The 23378-nt window shown below is 39.0% G+C and overlaps 1 protein-coding gene across 1 annotated transcript in view; it reads right to left on the bottom strand.

The window, feature by feature from the left end:
• The window catches only part of COX10 (cytochrome c oxidase assembly factor heme A:farnesyltransferase COX10), a 130116-nt gene that overhangs the window by 24285 nt on the left and 82453 nt on the right, over positions 1-23378 (bottom strand). The window contains exon 5 of the mRNA XM_069483195.1: positions 15236-15306. Coding sequence (XP_069339296.1) covers positions 15236-15306 — 71 coding nt within the window. The remainder of the gene's footprint in view (positions 1-15235; positions 15307-23378) is intronic.

Here is a 23378-nt window from a genome sequence, read left to right as displayed (position 1 = left end):
AATTTCTATACTTATAAAATGTTTATGTTCTTATTACATTAGCAATATATACACACCAAGAGACTAATCATAACAATTCTTAGAAACTCTGCAGAGCTTTCGCCTGGCCGGTACCCATCTACTAGACCAGTGTGCCTGGGTGATGAATAATGTTCACAGCTCCCTTGCAGCCCACAAAATGTTTACACTTGCTTAAGTGCTTACTGGTAAAACCTTCAGTAAATTTGAAAAATGTCTCCTGTAAATCCCTATAATGCTTAAGCTAAACCCTGTTCTTTAAGTTAATAATGCCAACTAAACAAGCCATTCATTTCATTTCTAAAACTCAATCTTCATCATTCATTTCAAAACCAGGTATTGGCTGACTGTGATTCCAAGTGTTTTAATTTATCCTCTGTAAATAACCTTTCGCTCTGTTCTTATCGTGCAATCTCTCCTGCTTACAGCCCACACCTAGGGCGTACAAGTTATGGATCACTCTCATCTGATCCATTAAGTTGGAAAAACTAATGCTGACATGTATTATTTCCCTGTTGGCATCACCAAGCTGGAAAATGGATAAGTGAAAGGAGACACAATCAAAATACAAATGTCTTTCAAAATAACATGGAGAAAGGCCCAGCCCAGGCCCCCTCCTACAGGAAACTTTCATTGTCCACTCTTGTCCTTATTTCTATCTTTGCCTGACCTCTTGGAGAACTTCTTGTTTGTATCAATTTATTCATTTCATTCAATACATATTTATGGGCTGCCTTGTCCTGTCTACTAAGCATTTTGTGCATCTGGCTAATTTTTTCACCCAGATTATAAACTGAGCATTATAAAAACAAAACTGACAATGTGGATACATTACAGGTGACCAATAAATTCTTGATGAATCAAATAAAAGATGAGAATTATTTAATTCTAAAATATGTAGATGAAACATTAGACCTTAACATTCTTAAGAAAGATTAATTTTAGTTAGGATAGACCAGGAAAAAAGGTATCATTTTAAAAAAAAAATACATGTGTAAGATGCCTTAGAAATTAACTCTGAAGGACCTCAAGTTTGATACAGAGGGCAGATTAAAGCTATCTGTATTTCTCTGTTCTCTGAAAACCTCAAGGAGAACAGAAAACAGAAAACACCAACGTTGACAGAACCAGGGAACACTCCTCCAGAAGAGCCGCCAGATACAGCGACGCCAGGGAGGGGAGTGACAGAGGAAACACATCTCTGTCATCTGAGGCAAAACGTAAGACTCAGTAAATACCGAATTTAAGAATCTCTTCCTTAGGCTTTGACTCTAACACGTAGTAAGAATTAGACATAAAGCACGTGTGCTGGGAATGGGGAGGCGGATTAGAGTCAGGGCTGAGACATCGGGCAGGCGCACCGTAAAGTCCTGAGGAGGCTGCCCCGGAAGCTGCCTTAGGTGCTTCTGCCCCCACTACCCTCCTCTAATGCCGAACTGTCCTCACACCCTTTTCCCTTCCCCAGGGCGCTGGACCCGGGGTGACCTGTCCGGCCCAAGCTTGCGCAATCAAATTTTATCTCACACAGCTTTGGAATTGGGACAGAGAACTCAGCTGGAAGACCTGAGGGCTAAGGCTGAGGCTGCAGTTTCAATGATGAGTCAATTTAAGTTAAAGAGAGGTCAGCACAGCCCACATGGAGAGAGAAAACTGAAGCGGAAACACAGAGAAAAGCAGAGGTGAACAGTGAGCCTAGAAGCAGAACTGTAACTGACACAGCAGTGAGGGAGCCACTCTTTCTGGAAGTCTGGCTATAAAAAGAGTAGAAAGAGGGTAACTTGATGGAACAGTTGATTTCACAGACGTCGTCTAAGACAGAAGGACCACATGGGCCAGTGGGTCGGAAGAGGTGCTGGAGAGCCCTAGGGGGAAAAATCTGGGCTGGTCTGCACGTCCTAGAGCGTGGAAGACCTAAGGCAGAAAAGGGATTCCAAATGCCCCCAGCAGCATCCGAAAACAGATGCTAGATTCTGGCAGCTGCAACGTGCTAGGGCAGAATACTTGGTCGTATCCCCCTAAGAACAAATGAGATATATCTTAGGGCAAATATTGGGGAATTTACTTTTAATCATTCTTCTTCTGTCCCCTCCCCTTCGCGACCCTAAAACTACTAAATCCATTTTATCCAATTAGGACCAGTGTTACAAGTGACATGGGGCTTCATTAAGTGGACAGAGTTCAAGGGCGCTGGGGACCTGTGTGACATGTGAGGGGTGGAAGGCAGGGAGTTACTAGTGAGGACATAAAGATGGCAGAGAAATAGGAGGCTCAGCGGTGTCAGAAACAAACTACTTCTTGACAAGTGCTACTTACCAACATGTGCATCCAGACTACCAGAAGCCACGAACCCTTAGGCAGTGATGCGGCTGTGCTCACACCCAGCCTGCGGGGAACAGACGCGGTGGTCTGGCTCCAAACTCACAGGCATAAACTCTGGTGAGGAGCTGACAGCAGAGGTTAAGACAGCTCCATTGTGACTCCTGTGCAGCACTTCCCTCCAGACTTCCTCAGACGCAGACGCAAGAGCTCTTTAGCCGAATGCACCATGACTCCAGACTTACCCATATGCATCCGGGATGCTTCCTAAGTGATGTGATGTGATGTGCAGTGTACTCAAATTCATCAAGTGGCCCCCAAGCCATTAAAGACTCTGATAAATAATTCTATTATAAAGGCCCCAGGGCTGAAGTAAAAAGCAGAAAGCCATGGGGTCAAGTGTTTGCACAGGAATTACATTTCGTAAATAGAAGCTGCAAAAGGATGTTTCTGTTAACCACCTGCAATTACTGTAAGGCTACAGTGTTCTCTGGAATGGACAATCAAAACAGCTGGTAACTTCTTGTGTCCTTGGAAACTTTTAGGATGAATTTAAACATGTCATCTTAGTATAAGAATGCCTTTTCTTTCCACTAATAAGGAAAACAGGAAGAGTAGTATTTTCTATAACATGATAAGACAATCATTTTTTTAAAACTATAAGTGATACCTTGGACATACAGAATTGGCATTTTCTTTTTTTTTCCCCTCCTCTGTGTCTGCTCCCAGAGTAGAACTAAGCAGCCAAAGTGAATACTTAGCATACTCTCAAAGAAGCACAGTTCTGTCTTGCATCAGTGCCAGATGTCACCAGAACGGCAGAATGACCCTGTCTGGAGAGCTAACTACCGCTGGAAGGAACTGGCATTTTATATAGGCAGTCGTCAGATAATTAAAACTTAAGTACTATCCTCTGTATTCTCCTTGGGAAAATGAAACAAATAATAATAATGTAATTTCATAGGCGTTATTCTCATTAAATGGTATTTTAGCTGTAAAAGTTTTCCCCTTTGATTCTCAAAAAGATTACAGAAAATTTATATGTTGCCTAAAATGTAAAGTGTTTTTACTATAACTATTTAAAAAATAGTCAATTATCTTACTATTCCTTGTTTATTAAGTATATTCAATGTCACTTTCTCCATCATCTGAAATAACAGAGACAAAAGGCAGCTCAGTGAAAAGCAGGCAAACTGCACTAAAGCCAGTAATCAAAGCTGTATCAGGACTGGATGCGTTTTCATTTTCTTGAAGCACAGTGGAGCTGTAGTTTACTGAGTTTATTTAGGTCAGCCCTAAGGGTGAAACTATATTATACTCAAAATTATCCTTCAAAATCCCCCGAAGTCATCCATAAAGTACACGCAAGGGTATGTATGCACAATTCTGAAAATAATGACTATGTTCACTAGAGTTTGAGAACCACTGAGTTAAATTAAAAGGGGGAACAAAAGAAAAGCCTATATTTACATGGCTGGGCATTCAAACCATTCTGCCTTTAAGAAGACTCTCAGTGGAGGAGAGGAGGAGAATTCTAAGGGGTTCTGCTTCCCTGCAGGGTTTATCCCGTTCGGTCTTCACACTCAGTGTCGGCGACCTGCCTGAACACGCATGTATTTTTGGTGGTGGCAGTGTGAGGATTTGACACTACAGTGGAGCTGCAACTTCTCTGGGATTATGTTCCAGAGTCTCCTTTGCTAGTCTCCCTTGGAGTGAATTACATGACACCTGTGTGAAGATTTACAGACTTTAACAAAGGTGGAGCCACATGTAGATAGTAGAAGATGGAAACATTTCAGAGAAGAGGTAGAGAGATATTCCTTAAAGAACAAACAAAAGTTGTGGAAGAGAGAAAAAAGAAGGCACATAGAAAGGAGTAGCGACAAAGGCAGGGAAGGAGAGACAGGCAGGTAATTTGTGGGAGACCAGTGATCTGCAGAGAAGAGGAGAAAAGAGGAGGCCTGGAAAAGCAGATAGAGCGCAGCTGGGCGCGGAGGCAGTGGCAGCCAGCCTCGACTCTGAACTGGACAATGGCAGAACTTCGCCTCCCCTGTGACCACCCTGGTCCGAGCTCTCACCCACTCACACCAGGACCTGTAACAAGTCTCTTCACTCCTCTGACTATGTGTCCCATTTTCCCCAGGGCAGCTGAGGGGCTCTTCTAACCTAAATCCGGTCGCACCAGTCCTGTCCTTACAACTCCTTTCTGGCTTCCCACTGCACACAGAGTTCAAGCTAGAGTTCTTACCAGGATCTACTTTCTACTTCAGCTCATGCCACTCTCTTTTGGAATTTATTTGTTCACTGGCTGATGTTCTACCTCCCCTACTGGAACATCAAGAGGGCAGGGACCAGGTCATGCTGGTCGTATTCCAGCATTTCATTTAGCACAGAGCATAATATCCAGAGGTGCTCGGGACAGGATTCTAAAAAAAGTAATATCAACAACGATGACAGCACTATCATTCACTGACTGCTTCCCAAGAACAGCCATTTTCTTGCATAACCCCATGAGGTAGGGTTGATTTTTGGCATACTGACCTTGTATCTCATCATACCCTGGCTAAATTCACATATTACTTCTGGTAGCTTTTCTGGAGATTTGTTTGAACTTTCCACGTAAACAATCATATTTCTGTGAATAGAGTTTTATTTCTTCCTTTCCAACATATATGCTTTTTCTTTCTTTCTTGCCTTATTATACTAGTTAGGAGCTCCAGAGCAACATGGACCGCAGTCCAGTTCCTACAGAACAGCCCTCACAATGTGGTCTGGTCAGTACATTTCCCTTAACCTCCTTTCCAGCTTCATCTCCTCACTATTCTCCTGTACAGATCCCTTTACCACTGGCCAGATCACCTCTTTTTATGCTTAAATGCATGGCCTGCATTCCCATCTTTGCACCTTTGCTCACCATGTTCATCTTGCCTGGTATGGTCTTTGTTTCATTCTCCACCTACCCAAAGTCTACTCGTCTGTCAAGATCTACAACCCATCTCTCTAATCTTAATGCCCACTCTCTCTCCTCCCTTCTCTCCACTCCCATCAGAATGGCCTTCTTATTGCCTTGATAGCCATCTCCTCAATGTGATTCAAAGAGAATGAAGACCGTATCATTGACCTCTTTGCAACCCTAGCAACTAGCCATGCTTCTCTACATAGACAACATTCTCCATAAAAGTGTCCTGAAGATAACAGTATGAAGGGAGGATTCAATAACCTGCCACTGTCTACTTTCCACTGAGTAGGTTCTGTCCACCAACTTCATCATGATGATGGAAACAATTTTCACTCTCTGGGTTCTCTTATTCACCTAGTGTTCTTGCTTCCTTCTCCTTGTCCTTTGAAAGTAACCTGAATTTCTTTTTTTATATTATTGTCTAATAAGTATAGAAATATTCATATTTTAAAGCAAATTTTGAAAACAGATGGAAGTTCTATGAACAACTCTACATTTCTCTACAGTTTTTAAACCTCTTCTCTAACAATGAACTTTTATGTACATTATTTTATGGACCTTATTATTATCTGCACAACAATGTTATGAGATGAACAGGTTAGGAATTACAACCCAACTTTACACATGAGGAGGCGGCAGGGTGGAAAGAGGAATTAAATGACTTGCCACGGTTAGAGTCAGTTAGGTCATAGTTTTCAACAGACCACCATTCCTGTATGAAGAATATTGGAATATGTGAAGGCTGAATGTTTTCTATTATGGAAAATGTTTTAAAATTGCTAAATAATTTTTCAGTCACCAAGTCAAAATTGGATTATGCTGAATCTGACTTTTTAACAAGAAGGTAAACTTCTCTGATATTCACCTTTGTTACATGATTTTGAGTTTCAGGTTCAATTCGTAAAGTGGAAGTGGACATGTGTGAAGAAGGAAAACCCAAGTGGCACCCTGCTTTATGACAACCCACTCTCTTGGGATCTAACGAATTCCCACAAGAACTAATCCAGTCTCATGAGAGCGAGTACTCACTCACTACCTTTAGAACAGCACCCAGACACTCATGAAGGGTCTGCCCTGTAACCCAAACACCTCCCAACACCACTGCATTGGGGATCAAATTTCAACATAAGCGTTGGTGGGAACAAGCAAATCATAACCAAACCATAGCACTCACTCTTCAGTGTAAATTCCTGACATGTGACACATGAACTTTAAGGTGTGTTCTTAGCCAAAGAATAAAAGGGAGCTCTAAGTACAACTCCCTCCTCACAACAATCATTTATAGCCATGACACATTTTTGCCAGAAATACCAAAACAAGTTAGTTTATTTTACTTATCTTTTACAAATTATAAGACAATTTAAGATATTGAGTGCCGTTTTTAAAAAGCTATTTAAAGGGGGTCTGTGGTACCATGCACAGGCAAAGCTCAGAAATACTGCGGGTTAAGTTCCATACCACTGCAATAAAGCAAGCCACACAAATTTTTTGGTTTCTCGGTGCATATAAAAGTTATGTTCACACTATTTTGTAGTCTCTTAAGTGTGCAACAGCATTATGCCTAAAAAACCAATGTGCACACTTCACTTAACAATTAACTTTATTGCTAAAAAGTGCTAATGATCACCCGAGCCCTCGCTGAGTGCTGCTGGGGGTTGATGGAAGCTGACTGATCGGGGCAGTGGTTGCTGAAGGCTGGGGTAGCTGCAGCAGTTTCCTAAACTGAGACAATAGTGGAGTTCGCCCCACTGATTGACTCTTCCAGTCATGAAATATTTTTCTGTAGCACATGATGTTGTTTGATAGCATTTTATCCTCAGGAAAACTTCTTTGAAATTGGAGTCAATCCTCTCAAACCCTGCTGCTGCTTTATCAACAAAGTTTATGGAATATTCTAAATCCTTTGTTGTCATTTCAGCAATGCTCACAGCATCTTCACCAGGAGGATAGTCCATTTCAAGAAACCATTTTCTTTGCTCATTCATAAGAAACAACCCTCATCCATTTAAGTGTTGGGAGATTGCAGCAATTCAGTCAACATCTTCAGGATCTACTTCTAATTCTAGTTCTCTTGCTATGTCCACTGTATCTGGAGTTACTTTCTCCATGGAAGTCTTGAACCCCTCAAAGTCATCCATGAGGGTCGGAATCAACTTCTTCCAAACTCCTGTTAATCTTGATATTTTCATCTTCTCCAGTGAATTATGAATGTTCTTAATGGCATCTAGAATGGTGAATTCTCTACAGAAAGTTTTCAGTTTACTTTGCCCAGATCCATAAGAGGAATCACTGTCTATGGCAGCTCTAGCCTTATGAAATGTATTTCTCAAATAATAAGACTTGAAAGTCAAAATTACTCCTTGATCCATGAGCTGCAGAATGGATGTTATGTTAGCAAGCATGAAAACACCACTAATCTCCTCATAGATCTCCATCAGAGTTCTTGGGTGACCAGGTGCACTGTCAATGAGCAGTAATATTTTGGACCTTTTTTTTCTTCTGAATAGTAGGTCTCAACAGTGGACTTAAAATATTCAGTAAACCATGCTATAAACAGATGTGCTGTTACTCAGGCTTTGTATTCCCATTTATAGAGCACAGGCAGAGTACATTTAGAGTAATTCTTAAGGGGCCCAGGATTTTTGGAATAGTAAATGAGCACTGGCCTCAACTTAAAGTCACCAGCTACATTAGCCCCTAACAGGAGAGTCAGGCAGTCCTTTGAAGCTTTGAACCCAGGCGTTGACTATTCCTTAGCCATGAAAGCCTTAGAGGCATCTTCTTCTAATAGAAGGCTGCTTCATCTATATTGAGAATCTATGGTTTAGTGTAGCCACCTTCATCAGTGATCTTAGTTAGAGCTTCTGGATAACTTGCTGCAACTTCTACATCAGCACTTGCTGCTTCACCTAATACTTTTATGTTAACAGAGAAGTTTTCTTTCCTTAAACCTCATGAACCAACCTCTGCTCTCTTCAGACCTTTCTTCTGCAGCTTCCTCTCCTCTCTTAGCCTTCACAGAATTGAAGAGTGTTAGGGCCTTTCTCTGGATTAGGCTTTGGCTTGTTGGTTTGATCTTCTATCCCGACCATTAAAACTTTCTCCCTATCAGCAATAAGGCTGTTTTGCTTTCTTATCATTCATGTGCTCACTGAAGTAGCACTTTTAATTTCCTTCAAGAACTTCTTTGCATTCCCAGCTTGGCTAACTGGTGCAAAAGTCCTCACTTTTGGCCTATCTCAGCTTTCAACATGCCTTCCTCACTAAGCTTAATCAATTCTAGCTTTTGATTTAAAGTGAGAACTGTGGGATTCCTTTCACTTGAACACTTAGAGGACAGTGTAGGTTTATTAATTTCCCTAATTTTCATATTTTGTCTCAGGGAACAGGGAGGCCTTAAGGAGAGGGAAAGAGACAGAATGGCCAGATGTTCACAAACTGATTTAGATACACTATACTTTCCATTTATATGCTTTTTTCTCTTTTAGACAAGATAAGCAATAGGAATTTACGTGAAATAGCCTTAAAAATAAGGAAATTCTATGAGCATCACAATCATCACCACCTATTACCTTTATATAGGATGGCACAGAGTTATCACCCAAACTGGAGGTTGTTGAAAGCGAGAGAGGACACTATCAGTGATTCTCCTGCGAGAATAGGTGTAAACCAAAACTTTCCTGGGCAAAGCCACGAGACATTCAGCCCAATTTACAATCATACCATGTGGCTGAACACTTTCCCCGCACAATCCCTAGCCATCACCTGATACACGCATAACACTGACACCTTCTCTGCTTTCTTTCATTGACTTGGTTTAATCCCTGGATCTGCTGAATAGCTAGAGATGCATCCTTGGGCTACAATGTCTGGCCAAGAGCTGCTTCCTCCCCACTTGCATCAAGGCCATATACTCTAAATGGTTCTCGCTGGGTTCTTTGGTATATTTTGTCTCCGGCTTTCACCGAGGGAGGAATGCCTTAGAAACCCATTTGTTTTCCTCTACAGAAGTTGCTGAGGGCATTCTAACATCATCACTAAGTATCCCTGTTTATTTTTTAAAAACTAAGAGGCAAAAGTTCGGTCTTCCTAGAGTGGTGTTTTTTTCTTATGGACTAAGGGACTTTTAGAGACAGTTATGTGTAGCTATTAGGAACTCAGGTAAATTTTGGTTCTGCCACTTATTTATAACATTTAGAGCCTCAGTTTCCTCATCTAAGTATTGGGAAAAATTTAACAGTATATACCTCATGGTGCTAATGTGAGAATTAGATATAAATAATGCTTGTAATGCTTATCATTATGATGAAACTGTGTTTTCACCAGAAAATGTAGGATGAAATTTACAGTTTTACCTTATTAACTATGAATTTGATAAGCTTTTTTTTATCATTTATCCCGTATTCTATTTTTCATAACCCTTTCATTTCTCTATTTTCCTAAACAGACTTATGATACCTCTAAATCCTTTTAAGAATAAAGAATATATTAAACAAGCAAAAAAAAAAATACATTACACTATCTTGCTGTCTGCTCTGTAGGGTGTCAGTGCACACCCCTCCCCACCACGTTTTTTGGGAAGAGAGAACTAAAGCACAGAGGATGGCAGCCAGAAGCACACGTGACTGCACCCAGAGAGCCACAGAGCAGAGGGCTGCCTTAGGGAATGTCCCCAGGTCCTCAAAAAAATCACAGAACAGCTAGTCCAAGCATATGTGTCTTTCCTTAAGTATGACTACATTACTTTAACACTTTAGAAGTAAATTTTATTCACTTAAATACAAATTTAAAACAAAACCTGTGATAAGTTTAAAAAGTTAATGCAATATATTTTTTTTTCCATAAGTGTTTATAGTATGTCTTTAGGTTGGAAAAGAGTCAGTGTATGTACAAGGCTGAAACAGCTGTCAGCAGCAAAAGACTTTCAAAGGGTTTCTTTCCCAGACTTTCTATGCTGTTGCCCATCGACAATGATAGGGACCCACACTTTATAGGCCAAACTGTAAATTAAGTCTGTGAAGCTGTAAAGATTCAACAAGGCATATATCATTCCAGATCAAATGGGGTAGTAAGTATGAAGAAGAAAATTTCAAAATAAGCCGGCTAAGCTTTGTACTTAAATGGCCAACAGCCATCATGAACATGAAAACTCCTAAAGCTAAGAAATAAACGTTAATGGGTCATCCATAAGACTTCCTACTACACCCCTATGGCCACCCACTTATTAAATGTCTGTGTAGAAGATAATATTGTACTAAATTATGAAGATACTAATTGGCAAGATATGAAGTCTTCAGTGTTAAAACTATGCTTCTCAGTATGAGAAGATTTCTGCCCCAGACTCTTCACAGTTCCTTGTCTCTATTTAATAAAATACATCCTGGCTATAAAAATAAGTCTGTGTCTAAGTCTTTCAGGCCTATAATTCACCCCACTAGCAATTCAGATTTCTTCTCACAAGTGAGATTCTGCCTGGGCCTTCTTGCAAACAAAAGTTTTTAAACAAGACTAATAGTGGTACTATAACCCTTTTCCTTTAAAAAGGAGCCAATCATAATCCTGAAAGACACAGCGGTGAACACCGTAATCCTGAATGCTGAAATTCCAGGAAAAAATCAAAATCCCTAAAGTCTGAAATCCCAAAAATATAATTCTGGAAAACATAATTGCAAAAATTCTTTACAAGATATTTATGTACATTTTTAAAAGGGAATTAATTTGAGAAACTATTAAAAACACAACAGAACACTTCACTTTATTGTGTCACTTGACACAACAAAATAAGCAATAACAACATACATATTTTTGCAAGCATAAACACCCAAGTACACTAACGACAGTTGCACGAGTATAACAGTTATGAGCAGACAAACCATATTCATGAAGAAATAGGTAAAAAAGGGAAACCTATAAATGCATATTACTATGCTTGGTAATTATGTGCATTCATCTTTATATTAACTGGGGTCACCTGAAATACTGTGACAAACAATGTAAGTCTTTTGATGAGCTCAGTCAAAAACTGCAATGGGTCACCACATATGCAGTCACCTAAAGAGCTGAGATCTCACAAAATTTTATCTTTTACAAATGCAGATGTACAAAAAGGACATCTCTTCAATTACTGAGGCTGTGTCAATGTTTTTATATGCATTCACAATGCGCACACACAAGGTCAACATTGTGATAATGTGCTTTCATGGAGGCAAATTTGCAAAAACTAAATAAAATTAGAACTCTCTGAAAGTCTCTACACAGTTTAGACCTCTGGTATTGGAAATGATGTGAAGATAAAATACACTGCATAGAAAGTTGTAAAAAATAATGTTGACAATTTAAAATAATGAAAAAAAACCCTAAAAAAAGAAAAAGTAAACAAACAAAAACTGAAATTTGATATATGAAAAAGTATATTACAGGGATAGATTATGGAAAATTGCATGGAGGTAGCCATGAGAGCTGGCCAACTTTCACAGTCATTAACTATATTTTGAAGTCCCTCATCACGATTAATACTTACTTTTTCTTTCTTTTAGGGCATGGCTCTCCTCAGAGAATACATTCGCATTCATTTTCTACATGGCACTGCTCTTTTTGAAACTATTCTGTGATCTGACACACACTGAGATGAGCATTCCCTACTAAATTATTCTATCTTCTGTGCCATGCTTCCATGTTGTTTTTGGGTATCCAGAAATCCATTCTGCGTGTGCTCATATACAGACCACAGGTTTGGTGTAAACAATACTGGTGATAGAACAGCAACATCATTGTGTAAATGTCTTTCTTATCTTACCATGAACATAATTATTTCCCAACCAGTTAGTAAATTTGTTGGCTTCTTTAGTCAACTGCGGTTTTAATTCATTAAATGCTCCTGGGATGCCATCAGCTGGAAGGAAAGCCAATGCAGGCAAACGATGCATCTTTAATTGAAGTTTTCATTGCTGCCATATTGCATGGCCACTCTATGCATCTGAATTTTCCGTCAAATGCACTGGGCTGAATGGTCAAAACAAACTTTACTGGTAACCCCTTGAAATTCACTTTTAGAAGCCTTGATCGCTCCTAATTCCAAATCTGTCACTATGGTTTGTGGACTCAATTTAAATCCATTTTCTTCTACAAAGTCCAACAAATCTTCAAATACGCATTTACAAAGTACTTTACTTTTTCCAGTCATTAATACACAAACGAACAGATAAGTTCTAGAATTTCTGGATCTAACAGAAACACGAATTGTACATAGTTGATAAAAAATAGTGGGGACAGTTTTGAAAGTGCCATCGATTAGCCAAAGCACGTGCTGGTTTTTCTACGTTAGATTTAGTGGTAAATATAAGAAGTCTGTCTTCTTCAACAGTCAAATCCCTAATCAAGAATAGTTCAGCATTTAATGTGTTTCGTAACACTGAAGAAACCTCAATATCAGCAAGTGTCTTTGATTCAGAAGGTCACTGAGGTTCTTGAGCTCTTTTTATTCTCTGACAAAGGGTGTTTTTTGAAGGCAAGCATTATATGTGAAGGGGCAGAAGTACAAAACTGAACAATTTGTCAGGGAAGATTTCTTGTATTTTTTGCCTGTATTTTCACTTCTGTGATCTTCGGAACACTTGCTGCTCTTGTATTTGGAGAGTGGTTGTGACTTAAATTTTCTAAGTATGTGCTGCCCATTTGAAAGTCTGGTTATTGCTTGCCCGTCACAACTAAGCAATTTTCTGCTTTTGAAGCACCAATAATAATTAGCTTTTAAACTTTTATCTTCTACCATTAAATAGCCTTGTACACTTAACTTATCACAGCCTTTTTGTGAGGGAATAATTTCACAGATCTCTTCCACTGTGTTATAAGAAATACACCAAAGGGAATGAAATTCGGCATCCCCAATACAAAACTCTGTATTAGTCAGGGTTCCACAGAGAGCCAGAGGCAACAGCATACGTATGTAGATATATGTGAGGCGATTTATTAGGGAAATGGGCTCAGACGATCATGGTGGCTGAGAAGTCCCACAACAGACCGTCTGCAAGCTGGAGACCCTGGGATGTGTGTAAAGTGGCTCACTGAAAGCCTCGGGACCAGGGGCCTACTGGTTTAAATCTTAGACTCCAAACAAAGGCCAGCAAGCCTTAGAGTTCTGATGTCCAGGGCAGCAGAAGAAAAGTCTGTCCCAGCTCTCAGACAGAGACCAATTTCCCTTCTTCTGCATTTGTCCTCTCTGGGCCCCCAGCCAATTGGAACGTGAGCACCAAAAACGAGGGCAGATCCTCCCCATCTAATTCACATGGACTCACACATTAATCTCCTCTGGAAATACCCTCACAGACACATCCAAAATATTAATAATGCTTTACCAAGTTTCTAGGTATTTCTCAATCCAGCCAAGTTGATACCTCAAATTAAGTCTACAAGTCAACCCCTTGTCAACTTGGCACCCATATTTATCTCCTTAAACCACATTTAATTTCCAAATAAAGACAATAATAAGGTAATAGTTCTACCTAACATGATGTAACTGCACTGTGATTGTGACTTTTGGAATTTTAGATTTTAGGGATTTAGACATTAGGGATTTTGACCTTTTGGGATCTCAGCATTCACGATTATGGAGTTCAGGATTGTGTCTTTCAGGATTATGATCCAAACCCCCTTTTAAAAAAAAGAGCGCTGCTAATTACAACCATTAAGGCCACGATGCTCCCTCCTGGATGTACTGATAGACTCCGCTGTAACCACACTGGACAAAGTGAAGTGGGCTACCAGTAAAATGATGGGCCTTTATTCGATTACCATTACGTACTTGCTGGGCCTGTTCCCAAACTTTCCCTGCTGCTAAAAGAGGGTACGATTTCACTGGGAAAAAACAACTGGACAGAAATTCCACATCATTAAGAACTTACTTGTGATTTGACCAGTGGCAAGAGCAGCTTTTAGCTTTTGAGATAGTTTACAGAGTTTGCATTCTCCCCCCAAAACAACTTTACTCAAATAAAAGCACTTCTGACAGTTTCTAAATCTAAAACACAACACATAACTTTGCATATATTTCACAAAATAAAATAAAACATCAGATGTGAGGTTTTTGTTCTTATATATTTTCATCTGGTTCTATTGCTCTTTTTAATATAATGGTATTTTAAACACATTAAGAATGGAATGGCTAAAAGCAGCTAATATTAAAAATCATTTTTACGTAGACTTATCTGATTATATCTACATTTGCTCCCTTTATTGTTTTACTTAGTATGTGATCCACCAGTGGTAGCCCCCAAAATTTTATGCTCCACGAGGGTCTTGCCTGGACACAGGGAGAGAGGATGCACTGATTGAGAACAGGCAGTGGAACCATTCAGCCCTTTTTATTCTTCTAGGCGTGATATATATCAGACACAAGAAAATATTTCAAAATGCCAGTTTAGGTGTCTCCAGGAAGTAAAATGTTTACTTATTAACCACTAGTGATATTAAAATATTTATATCCCTTTTAGTTCTACTTAACTGAATTTGGTGGCAAGGAGAGTAATGGAGGCAGTACTTCACTTGGCCCGTAACAGCATTAGCAGTTCAGCTGAAAAAGTAAGGTTTCAGATATACCCTTCTACTGAGACCCTATATGGATTTGTCTGAAAATCATTTGTGTTAATGGAATGTTTTTTTTCTTCAGCTACCACAAGCGAAACAAAGTCTATGTCTCAAATTTGAATTTAATTAAAAAATCACATAAGTTACTTCCATAAAAAACCTGAGCAAATCTTAGATCCATCTTAAGTACTTTGCATTTTGCTCAGAGGTGGAAAGCACTGTGTAACCATACCAACCTGTCCTTTTGTGGGTGTGTCATCTTTACTTCACAGTTCAAGGCAAAAGGCTGGGAAATGATACAAGATGAACAAGCAAACGTATGTTCTATACTGGGGAAGAGAATTATACTCATGATTTTACCTGATCTGTCCACGAACCAGAGGTCTGTTCTTTGTCCTATTCATGTTTGAGTCAAATGGCACCTCAAAAAACTGTAGAGAGAATGAAAAAAGACAAAATATTGAATACAATATGAACCGATTCTCTTCTGCTTTAGCATTGAAAGTTTTTCACAGTAAACTGTTTTAATTTTGATATCTTTATTAAAAGGACTTGTTCTGTAAAATTTGGAATCAGTCAAAAGGCCACACTCAAGGATCCAGAAGAGCACACTGGCCCCGAGGCCACAGGGCCCCTACTCCTCACTCAAACAATGAAGTATAGTTTTAGTTATTTACCTGTTAAAAGACAAGGTCCAGGGTATTATCAAAACTCATTTTCCAAAGCCTTGAAAAACTTAAATTCTTAAATTTGTTATCAACGTCTCTGACTTGTCACCATTTTTGGTACAAAAGAGTGCTCAAAAAATGGAGGATGTTGGTACTTTAAGTTGGGAGTCTGTCAACCTGCTCATTTGCTGGCAAATTAATAAACTTCTCTTTCCTTTCCCTCAAAAAAAAAAAAAAAAGGTGCCCTGATTGGGTTATTATTTGAACACCTTTGACTAAATGGGCTTGAAGTAAATCAGAAGATGAAACAATAATTCAGTGGAAAGTCTAAGTCAGTATTTCCCCATCTATGTTTCCTAATAGTGCCTGGAGTTGCTTCCAGAAAGAATGAGTTGATGATCAAATCATATTAATACAATAAAGGGTCTGAGAAATCCTGAAGTGATAGAATCTAATTAACTTTGCTCAGTCAGTGTTTCCCAAACTTACAAAACCATGAAACCTATTTTCAAGAAAAACACGATTAACAGATTTCAGAAATGTCTGGTCTGACTATACTCAAGTGATGGGGATCATTTCTTACTCTTGTTTATATGCTTAGCTCTTTGTACAGTGTGTCATACTCAGTAGGTGTTCTATAAATGTTAGAAAAAATAAATAGTAATGCTAAAAAGACAAATTAGTAACACTTTATTTTATTGTACCTTTTCAAATCATCTAGTACTATCTACTAGTAAGTAAATGTTAAAAATGAAGGGAAATTTTATCCTGAACTATTTGAGAAATTTAGAATTTATCCTTGTATGTTAAGACATGTGGAAAGTTATATTCCCCTTAATTTTCTAAAAAAACCAAAAACATAAACAAAAACATATTTCCTTTCTTCTACCCTATGCTACAAGACTGTCTTTACTTTTAATCTTTTTTTTTTTTTTTTTTTAACAATGTCTTACTATTCCTAAACACAATGACATCTTCCAATAGTTTTGCTTTTTTGTTTCTCTCATTTCTTTCCGGTGACTGTAGCCACTTCACTCACAATATTCCATGTAGTGATCCAAAGTGAGAACTCCCTGTCACTTATACTAAGTATCTCATAGCCCTGGTCCCTCACACCTGGCTCTTAATGACTGCCAGTTACAGCTCATTTTGCCAATGGTCAGGTATCTCTGATCCTCAGACCTTTAAAATAAAACCACATACCATTTAATAACCACCGCTATCCCCAAAACATTAAGAAAGCATACATTACATATAAGAATAATGGTCATTCTTCTCCTGATGGCTAACCTACAATGCTTTTTACACGCAGTGTAAAAGGAGGTATATGCCCAGGCTGAGTTTTCAGAGCTTCCTGTGTACTACTGCAGGCCAACAATTTGGCTACAGTCAGGGAAAGAAACCAAACGTCAGGATATCTGCGTTGCCTCTCTTGTTCTGCCAGAGGCCATAGCTGCAAGAGAAGACCCCAGATTAGGAGATGGCAGTGCTCATTCTGCAGGTGGCTTTTCTGAATTGGTTTCTGTTGCAAGCAGCTGTGGCAGCTGCTGTTTTTATAAATTGCAGAGTATTCCATTTCATGAATATACCATAAAATCACACAGATGAACATATAGGTTGTTTTTCATTATTCTGTATTACAAACATCCCTAAACATGAATCTGCATATGTGTGCAATTATTCCTGTAGGATAAATCCCTAGAATATTCCCCTCCTTTTAAAATTACAGTCTTCCCTTGACTTGGATACGCAACCTAATAGGGGTTGTAATTCTACATTCTCCCAGTACTCCTGTGTAGGGTCACTGCTCAGTCAATACAATTCCCTTAGCACCTTCTGCCGGCCATACAAGGGGATACAAAAGTCAATTAGATTCAGTACTGGCTTTCAGGAAATTCATGTTCTAGGTAGGGGCTGGCAAACTACAGCTCATGGCCAAATCCAGCCTTTACCTGTTTTTGTACGGCCCACAAGCCAATAATGTTTTTCACTTTTTTTTAATGATTGGAAAAATAAGTTAAAAGAAGAATATTTGTGGCATGTGAAAGTCAAATCTCAGTGTCCATACACAAAGTTTTATTGGAATTCAGCTACACTCATTTGTCTAAGTATTGTCATAGCTGCTTTCGTGTAATAGCAGAGCTGCGGAGCTGCAACAGAGACCGCCTGACCCACAAAGTCTAAAATATTTACTGTCTGGCTCTTTACAGAAAAAATCTGCCAATCCCCAATCCATGAGAAAGACTGAGATACAAGAACCTGGTTAATTATAATAACGAGTATAGTACAATGAGAGAGAGATGTGCAGACGATTATAGGAGCCCAGAGAATGGGCTCTAACCCCAGCTGGGGAGGAAGGAAAGGGAAGAAAAAATTTCCTTTGAATATTCTTAAACTGAGGCTTAAAGACTCAGCAGGGTTAGATGGTTAAGGGGATAGGACAGGATGGAAAAGCACCCAGACACAAGAGAAAGCACAAAATAGGCACAGGAGGCAGGAATTTGATGATGTGCTTGAGCAACTAGTAGTCAGCACAGGAAGAGGTTAAGAGCTGAGCCTTCACAGCTAGAGAGATCAGGGTTAAATTTCAGCTTTTCCACTTACTAGTGGCTGTTTAACCTGTGTAAATCTAGTTTCTTCATCTGTAAAACGAAAACAATAATATATAACTGGCAAGGGTGATGTAAGCATTAAGATAATGTATATAGAGCTTGGCATATAGAAGGTGCAGTAACGATTAATTCAATTGCTATTACTATCAGTGTTGCTGTACAGCCCATGATGACGCTCCGGAGGCAGGCCAGGAACCAGATCACGGAGAGCCTCACGTGCCGTGCTAATGAGCCATGACTCTATCCTGTAGGGCATGTGTTTTGGGTTGATCCCTATGACTGCCACTTGGAAGAAAAGACTGTAATGGCCCAGGCGAGAGATGATGAGGGCCTGAAAAGGGCGGTGACAGTGGAGATGAAGAGGAACTAACATCTTCCTCTGCCCCTAACACAACGAGCCTTGCCCAAAGTAACCCTCTATATTCAATCTCTTATCTTTAAATACAACCGCTGTGTGCAACCCTGACTTTCTCTTGGGCTCCACTTTTGTCGTGTCACTCGATTACTTTTTCTTTCCATTTGGATGTTTTAACATAATCACAAACTCAGTGTCTGTCAAATTGAACAACACGTTTCATGAAAATCAGTTACCTCTCCAGACTTCTTGATTTTTTTTGTAAAACATACAAGTTCTCTATAACCCATGTCAAAATCTTTAGGACTGGCTGTGATTTCTCCCATTTATTAGCCAACTATATTCAATTTATCGCCAAGTCCTAATAATTTGGACTTTATAATATCTCTCAAATCTATGCTTCCTGGTTCACTCCATTACCACTGCTATGGAATCACAATCAGACTACTTCAAACAGTTTGCTCAAATTCTTTTCTTTTTTATAATGCCTTTTATTTTTATTTAATTCATCTTATTTTATTTGAAACAGGGTCGCACTGTTACACAGGCTGGACTGTTGTGGCACAATCATATTAATAGTTCACTGCAGCCTCCAATTCCAGGGATCAAATGGTCCTCTCATCTTAACCTCCCAAGTAGCTAGGACTACAAGCATGTACTACCATGCCTGACTAATTTTTTAATTTTTTTTGTAGAAACAGGGTCTTGCTTTGTTGTCCAGGCTGGTCTTGAACACCTGGCCTCAAGTGATCCTCCCACCTTGGCCCCTCAAAGTGGTGGGATTCAAAAATATTTAATGGACTTCTCACTTCTTCCCAATGGACTCTGAAAGCCCAAATTCTTTAAAAGTTACATTGTTAGAAGTCCATCCCTAATCTAGCCCCGCCTATTTCTAACCTCACTTATTTTATTTCTATCCCCTGGTCACACTCCTCACCATCTTATAAACATAGCAAACTGCCTGTGGGAGTTGGAGACTTAGCCAACTCAGGTTGGAGAAAATACCTAGTGTCTGGAGCCTTAGTTCCTTCCTCTGTGAGTGAGAATAATTTCTCTAACTATCAAAGTTGCTCTGAGGATTTAAAAAGACAGTGTAAAACTTCTGTTCATATCTTTCGCCCACTTTTAAGGGGGTTGTTTGTTATGACATGAACAGAAGTTCTTCAAAGGAAGACAAATGGCCAAAAAACCTATGAAAAAATGCTCAACATCACTAATCCATCAGGAAATGCAAATCAAAACCACAGTGAGATACCACTTTACCTCTGTCAGAATGGCCATTATTAAAAAGTCCAAAAACAATAGATGCTGGCATGGATGCAGAGAGAAAGGAATGCTTATACACTGTTGGTGGGACTGCAAATTAGTACAACCTCTATGGAAAACAGTATGGAGATTCTTCAAAGAAATAAATGTAGACTTACCATTTGACCCAGCAATCCCACTACTGGGCATCTACCCAAAGGAAAAGAAGTCATTTTATCAAAAAGATACTTGCACTCAAAGGTTTTAATAGCACAATTCACAATTGTAAAGATTTAGAATCAACCTAAGTGCCCATCAATCCAATACCATGGAATACTACTCAGCCATAAAAAGGAATGAAATAATGTCTTTTGCAGCAACTTGGATGGAACTGGAGACCATTATCTAAGTGATGTATTTCAGGAATGGAAAAACAAACACCACATGTACTCACTAATTGGAAGCTAAATGATGGGCACACACAGGCACAAAGATATGTAAAGGACATTGGAAACCAATAAGGAGGTAGGGAAGGAGGGCTGGGGGAAGGGGAGGACAGTGACGGGTAAAAACTTACCAATCAGGTACAATGAGCGCTATTCTGGTGACAGGCACATTAAAAGCCCCGACTTAATCATTATTCAAGTATCCATGTAACAAAAACATTGGTACCCCCTTAATATTTTGAAATAAAAAAAATTCTAAAAAGACAGTGTGAATGATGCACTGTAGCACATCAGGCTAAGAGATTCTGCCCATTTTTCACCTATGTCTGCACCCATTAATTAGACTGACGTTCCCTGCATCTTCACCTAACAAATCCCACCCATCCTTTAAGACTAAGTTCAAATTCAACTACCCAAACTGAAGCCTAAACCTCTGACTTAATGTGATCCCTCTCTGCTTTCAATCCCCATGGCACTTGTCTGAATCACTTCGAGGTGTATGGTTTCACCTTATGTGAATTCAAAATAATGCAAATAAAACAAACGTCAAGAATTATGTAATTCAAAAGGTATCAGATTAAGTGAATAAATCTGTTTATGATTTCAAAACATAGCAGTATCACTCTAATTGTTAAACAAAATATAGATTATCCACTGTTAGGTTCAACATTTTTCTTAATACAACTCATAAAGGTATAACTCACATGCAATAACCTACATATATTTAAAGTATACAGTTCGGTATGTTTTGACACGTATATACTCACGAAACTCCCACTACAGTCAAGACATTGAACATATCCATCAGCCCCAAAAGTTCTGTCATGCGTCACTGTAGTCTCCTCTTCCACCCCACCGACCTACTTCTTGCCCTCAGGTAGCCACTGAACTGGTTTGCACCCCTATGGATTATTTGCATTTTCTAGGGTTTTATGTAAAATGGAACCCTACAGTATGTATTCTTTTTGTTTGGATTTTTTGTTTTCCACACAGCATAATAACTTTGATGTTTACCATCATGCTAAGTATATCAACAGTTCATTCCTTTTTATTGCTGAGTAATACTCTATTATATGGTAGTATCACAATTTGTGTATCCATTCACTTGCTGATGGATATTTGGTTTTTGGATGGATATCTGGTTAATGGATATTTGAATATTTGGAACAGATTTTGACTATTACAAAAAAACTGTTAAGAACATCTGTGTACAAGTCTTTGTGTGGACATATGCTTTTCATTCTCAAAGCGAAATACACATCACAAATCATATAGTACATGTGTTTACATTACTTAAGAAACCGTCAAGCTATTTCACAAAGTGGTTATGCCACTTTATATGCCCACCAGCAGTGTATGAAAGTTCTAGTTCCAGATCCTTCAAAAGCTAACTTTTGGGTCATGTTATCTGGCAAGGAACTACAGCCACTCAAGGTGCCTACCAAGGGCAAAGGCAACAGAGAATGGCCATCAGAAGACAGAGTTATAAATACCAGCTATGACCCTGTGACCAATGGCAGAAACAAAGAATATAATTGTTATACGTGTTTTTTCTTATTTTGGTATAAATGTATTTCTATACATAAACCAAATTTTTTATTCCTCTCTCCCATCCTCCCACCATTTAATATAAGATATGTTAATAGCATTTAGTCTCATATCTCAGTATTTCAGTTACACAATATCAAGGAGCTCGAAGAGAAATGAGTAGTACTCAAAGACGAATAAAGTGACTTGCATTCTCTTTTGGGAAGTATATTAGTGATTTTTTTGGTTGTAAGAGGTATAGTTTCATTGTGTTCATCATAAACATGATTTTGCTATCACCTTATCTGGAAGGTAAGTATGGTTGAGTGCCAAGCCGACAAGGGTGAACTGTGATGGCTCTGTGCCATGTCAACTTCGCTAACTTGGAACTATGTTGCCCAGAATTCCCTCTCTGCATAGTTCTAGGTTAGGGATAGTCACAAGAGCAGCTTGCATGAGATTTGCAAGGTGAGATGCAGCAACAGCCATATTTGTGACTAAAAAGTCGGTGTAAGATCAGGTACTATTGCAGCACACATACTTGTGGGGCAGCTGGCTTACACTGTTGGCCTGAAGCAGGGCTGGGCCTACAGCTTCTCCAGCTCCTACCAGATCTCCTCGGGTTGCAGCCCAGCACCAGCTCTTGCAGCTTCTCATCGTCGTGGGCCAAGTTTGTGTGCTGCTCTTTGGCATCATCAAAGCCCAAGACTTGGAAGTGGCAACAGTCAGCCACATGGTCCAGTTTGTTCTCCGAAGTTTCAGTCCATCCTCATGGACTCCACGTTGTTCTAGTCTCCTCTACTTCCCTGACAGATGGCTCTGCTTGTGTCAGGCCCACCGCCAGATACAGGGGCAACGGCCTTACAGACTGCTCGACCCCCAGGATTGCATACAGTCTAATCCCTATCACATGGCTCTTAGATCACTTAGAGTGGTTCTGACATTTTGATTGAACCCTGGTTGCTTTCTTTCAATAGGACCGCTATTTAAAAGTATTTCATTTTTCAATATATTCATCTCATCTAACCATCTAAATTGCAGGCTTCCTGAGATATGTGAATTTATAATTCTCAGTGTTAAAGAGAAACAGTATAGTATTAATACTATGCAAATAGGCACTCAATAAGTAATTTATTTAAAGAACCATCAATGAAAATAAATATGGATATCTGTAGACTGCATTACATTCATTTAAAACTGATATATAATTTATAAGTGTTAAAAAATTCTTTGCCTGTTAAGAGTCTATATTCTTCATTGAACTGAAGTTACATATAATAAAAAGGTTCTGTCTGAAATGCTCTAATTCCCTTCCTTCCCAATATTCAAACACATTCTATAAGCATTTGAAATAATCTTTCCTCATGACCTGAAATATGTACTATTAATTTAATTTCATGCGACAAATGAGGATTCCAATTACAAATCACATTATTTAAATGCTTGTAAGGTGTTGTCTATTAATAACATAACACAGAAATCTGTGGGTAACTATCTGGGCAGTTCTCAAGTCTCTGTGTGCATATATGTATTTGGTCCAGGAATTCTAATATATCATTTCATCTCGATAAAAAAAGATACTATCTTTTCTGTGTTTCTGGCAAGTACATATCATGCAAAGATGAGAACTGAATGGGTCTAGAAGGTAGC

The sequence above is a fragment of the Eulemur rufifrons genome, chromosome 9, assembly GCF_041146395.1.
Source record: "Eulemur rufifrons isolate Redbay chromosome 9, OSU_ERuf_1, whole genome shotgun sequence".
NCBI lineage: Eukaryota > Metazoa > Chordata > Mammalia > Primates > Lemuridae > Eulemur > Eulemur rufifrons.
Note: the sequence above shows the minus strand (reverse complement) of the source record. Positions and strands in the feature narration are given on the sequence as shown.